This window comes from Uranotaenia lowii, chromosome 3, assembly GCF_029784155.1.
Source record: "Uranotaenia lowii strain MFRU-FL chromosome 3, ASM2978415v1, whole genome shotgun sequence".
Lineage (NCBI taxonomy): Eukaryota > Metazoa > Arthropoda > Insecta > Diptera > Culicidae > Uranotaenia > Uranotaenia lowii.
Genome location: NC_073693.1, coordinates 255897588 through 255915369, shown reverse-complemented (window position 1 = coordinate 255915369; position 17782 = coordinate 255897588). Strand labels below are relative to the sequence as shown.

Here is a 17782-nt window from a genome sequence, read left to right as displayed (position 1 = left end):
GTTAAACCTCACTTTACTTTAGTTATTCCACTTTAAAATAGTTTAAAAAACCAAAGCAAACTGTAATAGAGCATCACTGAATAAGACGAAGAATAAACGTTGATAAAACGCGTTTTTATGCATGAAATTATGACCTTAAAATACGAATAATCAAATCAACGGATAATCAAGTCCGACCTGTAGAATAAAATTCAAAAATAAAAACCAAAACATAGTTCCGATAATTTAAGTACCTTATTTGTATGGAAATTATTAAAAATAGTAACTTTAGTGACTAACTTTCGAAAAAAAGTAACTAATGAGTGACCAGCTTTAAAAAGTGACAAATTTACTAAAAAGTTGCCAAATTCTAGCAATTTTTGTTATATAAACTATGAAAAATGCTTCTTGTTTTGAGAAAAAGACGTATGTGAAAGATTTTCTGTTCATCACAGAATGCTAATTGAAACTAAAGTTTGATTTTTTCCAGTGTCCAGTTCCAGATGTCCAGTGTTAGTCAGTTAACTTTTGAAAAGTTCTCCAAGAAAAAAAAGCGGGACATTTTGAGGAAATAGCGGGACAGCGGGACATTCAACAAAAAAGCCGGACATGTCCCGCTTTTGCGGGACGAATGGCAACCCTACCTTAACAGAAAAAATAATCGAAAAATATAGAAAAAAGTGATTAATACTACCCCGGATTACGGTACGTATGGTAATGTTGAATCTAATATCAAAACATTAGCCCCGGAGAAGCTATCTTTATTTATGTGTAATATACATATTTGTTTGAATTTATTTGAGATATGAATTACCAGATATTTGTTTTGGTCAAGGAAGGTGATTCATCAACTACCAATACAATCTTTCGCTTTGAAAGAGATATTTTTATTAGAATTTTGCTGTCATTCCTCATTGTTATTCATTCATATCATTCTGTTTGTTTGTTGGTTTTGTGTGGTTGTGTTTTTGTTCGGTTTTACAAATTAATCTGTTCTGTATCTAATTGTTTTATTTTTCCTTTTCTTTCTTCTCATTTTAGAACTTGTGTATTTGTGTATGTGTGTTGTTATTTACTCAGAAGATCTTACAATATATATATTCAATTAATATATCATATAGAGGGATAGCTAGATTCGAACTAACTGAGGGCAATTCTAAGAATTGTTTTTTTTATGTTCACTCGCATTCTCCACTTGCACGTTTGTTTTTTTCTTCTTTGTTTTCAGTGTTTGTATTTTGTTTATCTTATAAGTTTTGTATTTACTATATATTTGCGTAATATATTTTGTGTAAAGATAAGAGTCAAAACTTTACTAAGGTACGATAAAAACGAAAACATAACCGAATTGCCGGTGCTATACAATGTAAAGAGGTTTAATTTATTTTTGTATGGATTCGATTAGTTTGTCTAGTGTGAGTGTATAGTGGGACGTTTGAATGTAAATAGTTTGTTTTGTGTAGAATCAAGAATAAGGGTAACAAAGAATGGATCAACTAATTTTGGTTAACTAAGCTATACAAATGCATGATAATGATCACATTGGTTGTGGGAATAGAAAAAGGTCGTACAACAGATTTTGGTTCGTCACTATTGTGGGTTGTCGATTATATCACATCACAAACTGATAAATGACCTGGAAATCATCAACATCATACAGTGCCAGCAGGACAAATAAGACGAAAAGTAACTCCAGCGACGTAAACAGCAGGAAACATCGACGTCATGCATTCGTGTCAGCGTTTCGAGGCTGACGTTGGACGCACTGCCCCTTCTCACACATACCAATACCTTTCATGGGATTGTTATTTTTGTTGTTGTTATTGTTGTTACTACTGCTAACTCTATTGATACCGCCGGACATGCTAATGCCCCCACCCCCACCTCCTCCTCCGCCACTGTACTCGTGATGATTGTGCAGAATCCCACCGCCATGCCCTGTCGGCGACTTATAGTTGTTATTCACGTTGTACGTCGTGACAATGTGATTTCCGCCGTTAATGATACCTCCAGTCCCACTGCCTCCGCCGCTGCCGTGATTGTGAACATGGCCGCTTCCGCCTCCGGAATTACCCGGATTGTAGTTCTGAAAGCCTTCGTACAGATGGTAGTGGTCGTGATAGCCGTGAGCCGCCGAATGGTGATCCGCCAGTTGATTTCCATCGATAAAGTTCAAGGATGAAAATAGTGTCGGGAAAACGTAGAAAAGGATAAACATCACGACATAGAAGACGAACTGCAGCACCATGCATGTCCATATGAGATTAATCTAGAAGAGGGAAAGGAAATTGTCGTCATTCACGAAACGAAAAAAAAAATCCACAAAGAAAGCAAACTCTTACCTTACTCTTTCTGCTGTGCTTCGTCACATTTACGAATGGCACGAAGGCCAACGTAATGACAATACCGAATATCAAACCGGCTATCAGTCCGGTAAAGTTTTGCTGCCAGGGTAGCGTTCCTAATCCGAATAATGTACATCCGATAACTAATAATTTGATCATAGCTACGTGCGGTTTCTTCAAGCTCTTCCAGTGACACAGAATCAGCTGTATCATCAGTGATGACAGGACGCCAGCAAGCGCCGGCAGTGGACCGACCTGTGGGGGTGGCAGGAGCAAAGTGGGAAAACGGTTAGAACTTTTCAGGCAATTGGATTTTTTTTTTAGAAAAAAGCTTTTGAACTCGCTGGAGCCACCATTTTACAGATGGATTTTGAAATTTTGGCAATAATCTCTCCTGGTTTTCAAAAATATTCCGAAAAAGTGTGTTGTGAGAAGCGAACCGGTCAATAGCTGAAACGTTTGTTTTGATTTCGTTTTGAAACTCTCTGGAGCCACCATATTTTTGAGGAGGGTTTTGAAAATCGTGTGAAGAACAACTCTCGGGGGGTTTCAAAATTTAAATTCAACCATTAAAAATAGACCACCAAAAATGTCCAATTAATAAGAATGAATTTCCAAAAATCCATTCTACTTATTAACATTTCTTAATGTTCAGAAAATTAATTGATTTTAAGCCTCTTACTAACTGATTACAGACTTCAAGCGCAGAATTAATGCTTTAATATTCCGCGGGTCATTTTTTAATTATTAAAAGTGTTTTTTTATTTCGATTATAGTCGTTTTAACATCTTAATGTCATTCGCGACTTATATCAACGATGCAGTCAGCAGACAGTCATTGAAAAACTTATCCGGTACAACTGTGATCGATGTTCACTCTTGGGCTCGAACTCACGGACATCGGTTCAGGGAGCAACTGACTTGCCAACTGAGCTGTATCACATGCCCCTATAAAAAGTTATGTTCCTTATTCCGAGTTATTTATTTACTTGAAAATAAATTTTGAACTCATACCAATATGTTAAGAACAGAGGTCAGATTCAGGTACCATAACCGGAAAATAGAAATTGAATGCAGAATCAAAATTTACTAATTTGAACTATAATTTTAAACTCAAAATTAACTTAAAGTGTATGAAATAAAAAATTGCACTCGAATGAAACAGAATATACAATCAGAGTTTTCGTATTCATAAAAATAAACAATACATAATTAGTTTCGAATCCAAATGAAAAATTTAAATATAAAATGAGAATAAATCAGATGAGAAATCAAAAATAGAAAAAAAAGACGTTGAGTATCCCAAATACGTTGCATTAGAATTCAACAATTCATCAGAAATACCATCAAAAGTAAAACAATGCAGTTTTGAAAGAAATGTCTTGTTTGAATTTCGGAATTAAAAAAAATTGATTTAATAATGAGTCAATAATCATAGCTCAAATTATTAATTCATATTTATAATTTTCTTAATTGTTATTAAAAACAGTTTGTTTTTGTTATTTTTATTTATTTAGAAATAAAAAAGGTTTTTTTTTAAAGAGAAATTCGAACTTGTAACTTGAATTTGGAAAAAATTAAAACACAATTCCGATGAAAAAAAATTAAATGATCCAATCATTAGAATCATTAATATAAAAATTTGATAGTAAAATTTATTTTGACAAGAAGAAATTGAAGATTGTTCTATTTCACGAGTTGTAGTGATAAAAGTCTGAAATTCATACAGAAGCTATCAAACAGAAACTCTTTTGGTTTTAGAACTAACCGTGTAGAAAGCACGCATTGCCTTTACGTCGGTGGTATAAGATTTTCAATTTTTTCGGTGAAATCAGTCAGTCTGTGCTTTGTTTCCGGAACCGTTCTTGCGAATCATTGATACGGAAACGGGTGAAATCAAGTTAAACGTTATTATTCCAAAATATTCGGAAAATTGATTGACTTTTCCGATTGCTTACGGATGTAAGCAAGTCTATTACACGCTAAGCAAAGAAAACTTGTATTGCTGTTGGTATAAAACCATAATCTCTTCGATCAGTTGTACACAGAGCGTAAACTAAAGAAGCACCATGGCTGGTGCTTCAAATGCGATCTTTCGTGATGAGCCACCGGATATTTCAACTATTCCCGAACATATGCGAAGCAATTGCTTTGATGGAATCAAGAGATGGCTTCAATTAAGACGACCTATAAAATCCACGCAACAATCATCAGCTAAATTAGATGTCCTTCCAAGAGATCCGTTCTTAATTGCTACCGTTATAGAACAACAACTTAACCTTCCAAAGTCGTTCGGGTCAATATGACCCGAAGCGCACATTCAAATCATCATAACTCTTCGAGAAAAAATCGCAAAAATTTGATTTTAAAAACCTCCCTGGGGAATCACGAAATACACAATCTGTAGTACCAGCCAACTTCCTGTGACCACCGGAAGTGCTCCCTCAAAAAAATCCGTAATTAGGCTGTTCGGGTCTATATGACCCGAGAGTTTGCGTAAGTTCCCCTGGTCGCAAATATTGACCGATTTCGATGAATTTTAATTCATTGTATAGATAATTTATTCTAGTTTCTCAATATTGAAAAATAAAGTCGAAATATTTTACGAAATCACCAGTAGCTGATTCCGAATGAAAAAAGTCCCGAAAAAGAGCTCTTTTTAGAATGCCTATAACTTGAGACAGGTTCCAAATATTGCGCTGATTTTATAATATTTGGAGTTGTCAAGAATAAATCTATCCATGGATGTATAAATTTTTGGTGGTCCAAAGGAAGTTTTGGCCGCTATCCCGGAACTTCCGGTAGAAAAAATTCTTACTTCAAAAAAGTCACCCAATTTTAGCTTTGCATTGCTGTATCTCGCTTACCAATGGATCGATTCTCTAAATTCAAATTTTAGTTTTTTTTCGTTAACTTTATTATTATTTTCGTAGAACATAGTTGGTTCCTCAAAAATCTCAGTTGTTCAGTATATGGTAATGAAACTCACATCTTTTTGTCTTTTTTCAAACTCCCCCTCGTGTCGGTGGGTTTACGCGATTTTGTTAGCGTGATTTCTCTAAAATTTGAACTCAAATTGGTCACTTTTTATATACCTAGAGATTCATTAGAATCTCCTTTTTCGATTGACATATATTTTGTGTGGTGTTTTGAAAATTTGTAGCAACGTTTTTCGAATTTACTGAAAGCTGCCAGATTTCAACCAGTTTGGTCCACGTTTTCAACAGGTTGGTGTACAAATCTCGCACCCCTCACGTAGCTGCGGGAGAAACAAATCCTGTAGCTCTCTTTTTGTCGCTCACCAAATCTACCACCCAACCCAGCAGCAGGAGGAACTGCCGTCTCGCCGCGTGGTTTGTTGATTGATTGTGCTGATGCTGATAACGAAATGAATGCTTTATTGTTGTAGGAATTGCTTGAATCTTTTTTGATTTAATATTTTAATGGATGGGCAACATTTCTAAAGTTCACATCCATGATTTCAGATTCAGATTACAGATTTCAGATTTCAGATTCAGATATCAGATTTAAATTTCAAGATCCGATATCAGATTCAGATTTCAGATTAAGATTCAGATCTCAGATTCAGATTTCAGATTTCAGATTCAGATTTCAGATTTCAGATTCAGATTTCAGATTCAGATTTCAGATTTCAGATTCAGATTTCAGATTCAGATTTCAGATTCAGATTTCAGATTCAGATTTCAGATTCAGATTTCAGATTCAGATTTCAGATTCAGATTTCAGATTCAGATTTCAGATTCAGATTTCAGATTCAGATTTCAGATTCAGATTTCAGATTCAGATTTCAGATTCAGATTTCAGATTCAGATTTCAGATTCAGATTTCAGATACAGATTTCAGATTCAGATTTCAGATTCAGATTTCAGATTCAGATTTCAGATTCAGATTTCAGATTCAGATTTCAGATTCAGATTTCAGATTCAGATTTCAGATTCAGGATGCCAGGCTTCATTTTGCTCATCTTGCCCAAAAGGAGACAGTGAACTTTTTCGCTCCTAATAATTGTGAGGAGATTTTAAATGAGCATTTTATCATCTGCTGCTGAGAGAGCCAAGAGAAATTTTTTCTCTAACGAATGATCACTCCTCTACTGTCAGAGCACTGTTGGTTTGTGACTCTGAAAACACCGTATCAGCGCTACGTGTAATCAGTGAAATGAATTGCTCAGTGAAGGCAAGGGCACTGTTTTACTATTCTCATCGCTCCTAAGAGAAAAAGAAATGCAAATCGCATATGAAATTTGGCCGTTTCACCAAATCACGTGGACAGCTTTAATATGCGAACCGTCCTCTTTCTATATGAAATTATGGAACATTGGCCCCAGCAAGTGCTGAAATAAACCACAACCGAAGCGTCCATCTCTGTTCGGTCGTTGATTTCTCAGCCAGTAACTGAGAAACTGATGAACATTTCTCCCTTCGAGAATGAAATTGGGTGACTGCGTTTTTGAAATGCTCTGCGACAAAACGTGGGCTTCTTGATCGGTTTAAGTGTGAGAAAGCATGTTTCTCTTAGGCGTTTAACAAGCAAATGAGAAAAATTGAGCAAAAATCAAGAGAATCGAAGAAGCCTGTGACGAACATATTTCCAACACGTCCACATCAGATATGCGATTTTGTGATCCAGGCGTAGGAACTAGTAACTGCTTTTCTTCACCAGAGCATCGTCAAAGGACCATAGATCCTAGATACCACAGAGCCAACCATACCAATTATAAGACCCAAGCGTTTGCTGTTCAATGGAACATCAATGGTTTAAGATCTCATCGAAGTGAACTGCAAATACTGATAGCTAAATACGAACCAATAATCATCTGCCTGCTGGAAACTAATGCTTCTGAAAAACAGCTGCCTGTTAACTTCATAGCTAAAAACTATCATCTGCTCCTCGGAACATGCTCACCACACGGTCGACAGGATGTGGGTATAGCCATCAAAAATGAGGTACCCTTTGAAAAAAAATTAACATTGACTGTGATATTCAAGCTATTGCAGTGCAATTGCAATTACCTTTTCAAATAACAGTTGTGTCAGCTTATATTTCACCCAATCGGAGAGAAGACACTGAAAAACTTAGTAAAGAGTTAACAAAACTGCCCCAACCAATTCTTATGCTTGGAGATCTGAATGCCCATCATACCGCCAGGGGCAGCCAATTAACCAAGGGAAATACCGAAGCGCAAAAACGCGGATCAGCGATCATGCAGTACGTTATAGATAACGACATGATTGTTCTCAATAACGGTTCACACACGAGACTAGATCCAGTGACAGAAAGTTTCCAGACGCTAGATATCGCCATCTGTTCAAAATCGGTATCGTCTAAGTTTGTATGGAATGTCCACGCAGACACTAGTGATAGTGACCACTTACCTACGTTGGTTAACATAACTGGGAATCAAGAGATGAGAAAATGTAAGAGAAAGTGGTTATACAATGAAGCAGACTGGGAGAGATATGAACGGCTGACTAGTCATTATCTTAAACCCGACGTAGACCTAAGTGTAACGAATTTACGAAGTATCTTGTGTTAGCAGCTGAAGCAAGCATACCGAGAACAAGTGACATAATTGGTTCCAAATCTGTTCCTTGGTGGAACTGCGATGTTAAAGACGCCATAAAATTACGAAGAAAACGGTTAAGAAGTCTGCGTAAACTATGCGATGGAGATCCTGAAAAATCAACAGTTTTGCGTCTTTTTCATGAAGCTTATTCAGCGTGTCGTAAAATGGTGAGAGAAACTAAACAGAAAAGCTGGGAAAAGCTAGTCGAAAGCATTAACCCTGACACAGCTTCATCTTCTATATATGGAAAAAAAATCAATCGTCTACAAGGAAAAAGACAGGTTAGTTCCATAATATTGGGTATTGACGGTGGTGTTTCCAACGATGGCCTACGAGTATCCAATATACTTGCCAATGAATACGAGAAACGTTCGTCTGATGAAGCATATCCGGAAAAATTTAAAAAGAAAAAGCTGCGGGAAAATACTATTCGAGCTAAAAAAAAATCGACAGGACCTTTCTAAGACTTACAATTGTAACTTCACTATCCAAGAGCTTATGTGGTCGTTAGATCGTTGTGGTGGTCAATCAACTGGACAGGATAATATTGGTTATCCACTTTTGCGAAGATTACCTTTCTTCGCTTCCAAAATTTTTATTGCTATTTCTGGCAGCAAAAACAATCATAAAAAGTTATGGGAGGTGTAAAATTTGAGAATTTGAAATTCCCGTACAAAGCATACAATGTACATATTTGTTAATGTAAGTAGATTATGTGAAATGTTCTCTTTCAATGGCCATGAAATTTTCTGTACTCAAATCTTCTATCATACTTCACAAGGAGGGAATCCAATAAAACAACGAAATCTCAATAGAACACAAAAAATGTAAAATTACATTTCCATCAGCATTAAATACTTTTACTTCTTTAAATTTCTGATTTATAGTTTTCAGTGAGAACAATCGTTCTGGAACATTAAAAGTAGGAATTGAAATGCCAAAAAAGTTGTTCTATTAGGCCTGGAACATCTATTTATTTTATTCATTCATTCATACGATTTTTTTTGTCAATGCTTTAATTATTTAGAAGCTATTAATGTAGGTATTCATTATTTGTCAATTCTCTGGAGCCCCAATTTTTCTAACGGATTAAAAAATTTTACTAAGCCTTGATTTTAACACATTTGAAATTATTGCCTTTTATATTAAAAAAAAAACAGGTTAAGAGAAAAGGAGAAAACTCTTAAAACGTTTGTTACGATTTGGGTTTTGAACTCTCTGGAGCCACCATAAATTTGGAACATTTATTCATACTTTAAGAAGGGAAATCACCGTGAATTTGTTGTATGAAATTAAGTTGCGGCTTTATCGGTGAGGGTTAAAGAGTTGAAATGAAAGACGGATAGAAGATCAGAAGAAAATTCTAAGGTGGTGAAAAGAGCGAATTAATTTCATACAACAAATTCACGGTGAATTCTCTTTAAAATAATAAAATAATTTGGCTATAAAAAAATCAATTACAAAAAAAAATTCATATTATTCAATTATTCATAATCGAAAATGGTTATACGCTCTTCTAGTTTGGACGCTGTCTGGGATTTTTGAAAAAAATTTAGTTTTCTACCCTCTGGAGTCACAATATTGTCAATACAGTTGAAATTATTGTATCACTTCACGCTTCATCAAAAGTGTGATGTAAAAAGTTAACGAGAAAACTCCTCAAAAGTTTGTTATGTTTTCGTTTTCAATCTCTCTGGAGACACTTTTTCTATGAAAGGATATTGAAAATAAGCAACGATAGTACAGGATACTTTGTTTAATTTTTTTTTTCAGATCAAATCTTATACGCATTTTATAATAAATTCCTAAAGTGGGGAAAGTTGATAAAAAGTTGCACTAGTTATAAATCTGCAACATATTTTCATTCATTAATACCCAACAAGTGTTATACGCTTTACTTATTTGAAAGCTTCTTATATAAGCAAATCACTTTTGTTTTCTATAATATACTAGCTGATCCCATACGAACTCCGTTTCGCTTTCAATTTGGAATATGTCATGAACAGTTTGTATGAAAGTCAATTGCCAAGCATTTTCCAGATTCATTGTTAAGTAATAATTTCAAAAATATTGGACGATCACTTCGTCTGTCGTCTGCTACTAAATATGAAATCAGGATTCAAAAACCACGTGTATAAATTTCGACTAAATCATTGCATAACAACGCAATTATTGCCAAAAAGATAAACTCCTTTCGGGGGCTCTTATATAAATTTTGATATCTGAAATCGATTGCCCTTCCCTCAAAACTCCCGTGTGCAAATTTTCAAAGCAATCTATTGTATAATAACGTCAATATTGCTAAAAATAGTGAAAGATTAATTTATATGGACGACCCCTTTCGTCGACCCCTGGCAAAATATTTGACATCTGAGATCGATTGTCCGTCCCTGAAAACTACCGTGTGGAAATTTTCATCCTAATCCGATGTTTAATAAAGTCGATATTGCAAAAATATTGAAAGGTTTATATGGACGACCCCCTTTGCCGGCCCCTTAAACTGAATTGAATACCTGAAATCCATTGCTCATCTCTCAAAACCCTCGTGTACCAATTTTCGTCTGAGTCCGATGTATAATAACGATAATTTTGCATCAACAGTGAATAGTTAACATGGACGACCCCTTTGGCCGACCCCTGATTTTAGTTTGGATAAGTGAAATCAGTTGTTTTTCCCTAATAACTCCTAAGTGCAAATTTTCATCCCAATCCGATGTATAAAAACGACAATATCGCTAAGATACTGAAAATTTAATATGGACGACCCCTTTTGCCGGCCTCTTACACTAAATTGGATACCTCAAATCGATTGCACGTCACTCAAAAGAATCTTGTACCAATTTTCATCTGAATACGATGTATAATAACGTCAATATCGCAAAAACAGCGAACAGTTAATATGGACGACCCCTTTGGATGACCCCTTACACAAAATTTGATACCTGAAATCGATTGCTCATCTTTCAACACACTCATGTGCAAATTTTCAACACAATCCGACGAAAAATAACGTCAATATCGTGAAAACAATATTTGTCTTGTATGGACGACCCCCTTCAGAAGGGGTCATCCAAAAATCTGAAAACATTTTTCATCATTCCTGGTCCTAATGAGTATCCATGCCAAATTTCAGCTCTCTAGCTCTTAAGACGGCTGAGTCTATAGAGGACAAACAAACAAACAAACAAACAAACATACAGAAATTGCTTTTTATATATAGGTATATAGATTCAAATTTTTTAACTCTCTGGAGCGTCAATTTTTCTAGTGAATATGGTAGAGATTACTGTTCTTCATATTCCAATAAATGAGTTGAAGAGAGCATCCGGGGAAAACTTTTGTTTGGTTTTCATTTTCAAACTCTCAGGAGAAACCCTTTTTTTTAGAAGGGTTTTGAAATTATTCAGCGATAGCACAAGCCAACAAAATGTATTTTTCAGATATGCATAGCACTTGAGAGCTAATTTTGACTAATTTGAGAGCGATGATTCCAAATATAATGTAATTAGTTTTATTCGTACAGCACTTGTTTTCGAGATAACCTTGGAAAACGGGTAAACATAAATTTGTGCACTTTTTTTGGATAAACACTAGAACATTACAAAGATTTGAAAATAAATGATTTGAGTTAACAAACTTTTCGGAAGACCTCGGCTTCTGAGAAAAAAGTGATAGAAGTTCTATTACAGTTCATTTTTCACATTGTTGTAATATTTGAAAATTTTGACAAAATTTATAATAAGTTTTGAACCAATTGAATCTCGGACATTTCTTAAAGCATAAATCAAATCGTTTATCAGCCTTCAATAAAGTTCTTAAATGAATTAAAAATATTTATAATCATGGAACATCAAAAACTCTAAGTAGAACAGCATTGCTCAAAATATGACATTTTGCTAAAAGAAAAAAGAATTTGTACATAAATCTTAATATTTCAGGCTACATATCATTAATTTAAAATTGGTTTCCCGCATATTGAAGGTTAAAAATCCTGCTTTTTTTTAAATGATATGGATCAAGAACCTTGAGAATTCTAGGTAGAAGAAATCGATTTTTTATATCCACAGAAAAAAATTAAATTTTCAAATTCAAAATTCTAGTTAAAATTTATTTTTTTCTTTTTTTTTAAGATAAGTTAACCACCGTTAATTAATTTTGTAAATTTATTTTTCGGCATATCGGTGAAAAGTAGTTATGAAATTGATAAAGATGGATAGAGAAGTGAGAAGAAAATTTACAGATGTTGAAAAGAGCGAAAGAGCATTTTTGCGAGGAAACTTATTAACGTACACCATACTTTACCCTGCAACATTTCATTATTTAGGAGAAGTAGTACCGGGATAGAGGTGGCACTACCTTAACCTATACAATGAAATCTGGTTGGTCCGAAGTCTACATGTGGTGAACACGTATACTCCGGACGGGCAAAATATGGCGTACGTTAAGCTCCAGAAAGCTTCCCTATTGCGCGCAATGGTTCTATCGATGCGCTAGCCGTGTTGATATTTCGTTATCACGGCATGAATGCACTGTATGAGTGCTAATCATTAGGGTCAACGGTCCAATTTGGCTAAGCCCGAATTATTTTGAACCATTGATTTGATTTGATTTTTAAAGCCTATTATTATGATTTTTAAGATAAGTTTTCTTCTCACTTCTCTATCCATCTTTATCAATTTCATAACTACTTTTCACCGATATGCCGAAAAATAAATTTACATTTATTTTTTTCTTAAATACATTTTATAAAAATTTTTCGATCATAAATTCACAAACATTAAAGCAACTGTTAATCGAAAATAAAGATGACTTAAATGAATGAAAGCAGTTTTACTCACACATTTTTCACACAGATTTTTCATACATTTTGCTGAGTTTTAATACATATTTAAAGTCGATTACGCCAGCAAATGAGAAAGTCATTTTTTTATCTAATGGCACCAATTTGGAGGGCGCCATGTTGTAAATATCGATTTTTGTTGTTGTGAACCAGTCTAATGGGACAGTCTTGCGAATAGCGGCAGTATAGCCTTTTTTATGAGAACCATTTTTTTTTTAAAGTAGGATAGTTGCAAATTTTAAAAAATCACTTGGAATTGTTTGAGTCATGTGAAATTTAAAATTGATTGGCACCCCCAACTCAAAACAATATTTTAATTTTAATTGAAGGTTTGTGAATTAAGGCATTTTTTAAGAAGTTTCTTTTTTCCAAGTGTATCACTATACTATTCTATAGAATAACTATTATAGGTTAGTAGATGGGGAACCCGTAATAGATTTGTAATTTTACCCAACTATGATGTTAAAAGTTTTTATAATCGAAATTTGATAAGCATCTCTTTAGATTTTTTTCGTATTTTTGTTGTAAATAACTTATAGGTATTGATTTTTTATGAGACCTTTGTCCTGCCTTCAAAAAATGAATAAGAGGTCATTAAGTAAAATATATCATTTCGATATACTTGTGTTTCTAGTTTGATAAAAATATTTCGAAAATTATTTACTTGGTTCGGAGTGGGTCATTAAGTTAAATAAATAATATAATGAAATATAATAATATAATAATACTAGCTGATTTTACCCCGCTATGCTCGGGTTCACATAAAACATAAATCAAAATGAGCCGTTTGACTTTTAGAATTTTTATATTAAACTATATCATTATAAGCAATTATGCGCATCTTTGACAATTGTTCAGTTTTTTATTGAGACTATTCACTGTGTTTATCGTTTTCATATTATAGAAAAAAATAAAGGTATGAGCTTTAAATAAAAATACATACAAAATAATTTCCCTTGAAAGCTTATTCATCACGATACACTTTTTTTTATTCACCATTTTTTAGGAAGCTTGAAAAGATTTGGACTTTTATTTGTTATCTTCAAATGATCAAAATGTTTTGATATCTTTCCCATCCTGCCTCTAATAAAAATCTCTTTTGGATATCATTCCACTTTTCAAGACGGATGATCTCCCTGTACAATGGAATATTGGACCTTTATCTACTTTGAAATTTCTAAACAAACATCCGAATCTGGTCAAACCATGTTGAAGACTCACATTGCATGTTTTAAACTATTTGTGTACTTTTTCCGCTTTTTAATTTCACACTGTTTTATAAGTATTTGGTCTTAAATGTGAAAGTTCCACATTTAGTTTTTTGAAGTTTTTGAAAACAAACCACCTCTGAACCGAAGTAACCATTTTGATTTTATATGTGAGTTACATTTCATTGTTCCTAATCTTGGACATTAATCCCATTAATGCTTGTAAAGTGTGATCAATTTTAAAGTTGATTTGTTTAAATCCGCAGTACTAAACGGTTCTACTATAATTTTTTATCTAAATAGGATGGTAGAATTGAACAAATTGATTCAAAAGTTATAAATTGGCCAAAGAAATAGAACTGCATAAAACTGAAAACCTTAGATTTAATTAAGGGGGGAGTAGGGTCTAACGGGTGAAAAAAATACCATTTTCACGATTTTTTTTAGAGCTATCATTCAAAGAATTGTATTTAAATTTTTTGCATTATAAAAAGCATTGTAAAAAGAATATTTAGTAATTTTTTCATAGAAGAATATTGAAAAATGAGCCGGTGACGGAGCACTTTCGAGGATGCCTTTTAGAAACGGCTGAATATTCTGTTGAGTTTTTAATAAAAACACAGAAGTGATTATTTAAATTTTCTTCTATTTCTTCTATCTAAAACCACCTAAAACCACCTAAAACCCCTTATGTTTTATAGTCGATTATTTTCAACCAGATGACGTATCACAACTTACAAGATCTTTTTCAAGTAGGGGTCTCTCTGATTTTCAAAATGTCACCAATAGCTGAAAAGAAATCAAATGGCTTGTTGCTTCTAGGGCGTTTATCAAAGCCAAATTGGCTTTCATACAAGATAATTTTCGAACAGAAGAAGCTGGAAGCTGGAGAAAAATATCTTGTACGTATGTTTTCAGGTAATCGGCTATAGCAAGTCTTACCGTAATAGGTGAATGCTTTTTTGGCAAATACTGAGGTGGGTTGTCTTGGATATCTGTGATCAGGGTGGTCGTAAGTTTGATTGTGATGACCGATTGGGTTATACAGATGATTGTGAATAATCGATACAGCTTATATTTCCCTCAATGCATTGATTGGAAGATTAGATTTATCAGCTTCGATGTACAGATTCTTGGTCGGACATAATCTCGGACGCTTGTATACAGCCTTTAAGCAACGGTTTCGAGCTATCTGTAAGGGCTTCAGCTTGGTTTTGGTAGCAGCTTTCCAGATAAATACCAAGTACTGAAATTTAGATTAAACAAACGCATGGTACATAATCGCGAGTTGTTTGCAAGGTACGAAGCCATTAATTTTCCATTACAGGCCGCATGCTGAGGTTACTTCACTTTTCAACGATTGAATGGCAAATCATTCATGTATATGAGGAACAACAGAGGACCTCCATTACTTCCTTGTGGCTCTCCTACTTCGAAATGTCGGAGGTCACTCTTCAAACCGTTTAACATCGCATATTACTTTCTATTTTACATTAAGCTTTTTACGAGCTTTTTATTTAGAAGGCCAGTATGCTTTTTGGCCTTGAGTGCGCAATAGATTTCAATAAACAAATCAGAGGTTGCAGTTGTGATCAGGCTTCCGAAAAGTACTGGCGAACGACAGTATTCTTGCGAATGTCGCACATGCACCTCGATGAAAGCTTCCCGAATATTTCTTCCCCGACAGTTTTAAAAGGAGCGGTCGGGCGATGTACAGCGATGGCTTGTTTTACCTCATGCGAGAGTTTGTTCGTGGGTATGAAAGTTTTTTAAGCTTCGTGACAGTTTTAGGAAAATCTTCGTGACAGTTTTCAATGCGTTGAATTTCGCATGACAGTACTACTCACTACTCACTCCGTCCGACTGTAGCCGAGATTCGCTCGGGCTGAGTTGATTTCGAACGAACGTATTTTCCTTTTGCTTGAAGCTACTGCGGGTGGTGATCACCCCAATCACCCTCCCCAGCCCTTTCCGCCTAACCTGCACCGGCACCACACATCGCGTTACGCCTCGGTGGTATGCTGCTGCTCGGTGTAAATATATGGCTCGTTCGATCTATTCGATCCGAGCAGCAGCGCATACGATCGGGCATGGGTACGGTATGGGCACTACAGTCACCCGTGACAGTCCTGCAAAAACTGTCACGCCCTGCAGCCGACAGTTAGGATGAAATTATTTTCGAAACAGGAGGATGGGGGGATGAAAACCGAACTGTCGGTTGGGTTCGCTACAGCTTAAAGCACAACACTTTCGGCAACGCATGCTTTGAGCAGATTGTTCAGATTCAGCCTGGGTTCTCGCACGTGTGCGATGTAGCCGAAGCATTACGATTCGTTACCGACGGTACAGCAGCGAACCGAGTGGTAAGGAAAACCGAGACAGTTTGTTTGGCAAGAAAAAAGCTGTCATAGCAAAGCTGTACTTTTCGGAAGCCTGGTTGTGATGAGCCTTGAGCCTGAGCGGAAACCACATTGACGCTCATAAAGTAAATTATCCTGAAGGTATAAAATCAGAAGGATTGGCAGGACGAAAATAGGACGAAAATTGCTGGAATCTGTTTGTTCTGAAAATTGTTAGAAAAAGTTTGCCCCCGTGCCAGTGGAGAGAATGAAAACGCTATTATATGCATAGTCCCGGGCGACGATTTTGTTTTTTATGATTGTTTATAAAGTTTGCCACTGCCTCCGTGCCGGTGGATAATAAACGAAAACACTATCAGTGCATGATCTCGATCTCGGAAGAAGAATAATAATTTTGCATACAAACATATGATCTTGTTTGTATCATGAAAAAAAAAAAAAAAAAAAACAAAACCCAGCCACCCAGCACCTACCTCAGCTTTGTATGGCACAAAAATGGAGCTGGTCAGGTTGCCGGCAATGCCCGATCCGATGTAGAGGATCGCCATCCGCAGGGGCCCGATCAGCCGCTCCAGATCCGACATCAGCAAATGCTGAAAGGCAACGGTGATTGCTAGATGTATGATGCCTGCGTGTAGACAAAGCGACGTAAAAAGACGATAAAATTGATCCGGATAGCCGCTGGCGATGAACGGGAACAGGCCGCAGACGTCGTTCACGCAGGAAACCTTGAAGAAAGAAAGGTTGAATTAGTGAAAGTATTTATCGGCGGTCGTAATCGATAGACTCGCTCACCTGTGAACAAAGTGACGCCTCCTCGTGGAAGTACCCGTTGACGAAATCACAATATTCCCTGGTAGTGATGCGACACTCGCCGTATATTCCGATACAGCACGGATGCCCGATCACTTCGCACACCATGTGCTCGGCAGTGTGATCCTTGAAGCGGAATCTCTGAGAGAATTGATTGTTCTTCCGACAAATCGGCCACCTGGTGATATCGTCTGGCCACTCGTGGGGCGCTATGGAAGCCGGCGCATCGCAGTACTTGGGATCAAGACCGCACACGCTGCCGGAAATGCGGCCTCCCGGGCCGGACTCACCTGGAGACCATTTCTTCCATGTAGCTATCGTTTTCTGAAATTGATAAGTGAAAGGTGTTGAAGAGTGAAATTTTAAGATAACATAACAATAGCTTACTGTTGGCCAAAGGCCACGCATAGAACAATCTGCCTGTGAGCTTTGCACGCAGCCGGAATCATCGTTGCGAATACAGCAAGCTGTTTCTCGCTCTAGTTTTCGGGTTTTTGTTGCGACCTCAGATATGCGGGAATCTCGTCGCATACACGCTCCGTATTTTGCCCCTAAATGAACTATGTCAATGTTTTTCAGTCCAATCCACACATTCCGAGTTTCTTGATGATGAACCTGAAAATGAAATCGAAAAATCAAACTAGGTTCATA

General features: G+C 35.9%; 1 protein-coding gene across 2 annotated transcripts in view; it reads right to left on the bottom strand.

The window, feature by feature from the left end:
• Positions 1–883: 883 nt before the first annotated feature.
• Positions 884–17782, bottom strand: part of LOC129754868 (inactive rhomboid protein 1-like) — a 34945-nt gene continuing 18046 nt past the window's right edge. Inside the window, exons 3-7 of one of the 2 annotated variants that reach the window (XM_055751110.1) lie at positions 17519–17746; positions 17114–17455; positions 16792–17046; positions 2322–2579; positions 884–2248 (exon numbers count right to left, since the gene is read on the bottom strand). In XM_055751110.1, coding sequence (XP_055607085.1) covers positions 1703–2248; positions 2322–2579; positions 16792–17046; positions 17114–17455; positions 17519–17746 — 1629 coding nt within the window. In that variant the 3' untranslated portion in view covers positions 884–1702. Of the gene's footprint in view, positions 2249–2321; positions 2580–16791; positions 17047–17113; positions 17747–17782 lie in introns of both variants that reach the window. The other variant, XM_055751109.1, reaches the window with a different exon arrangement.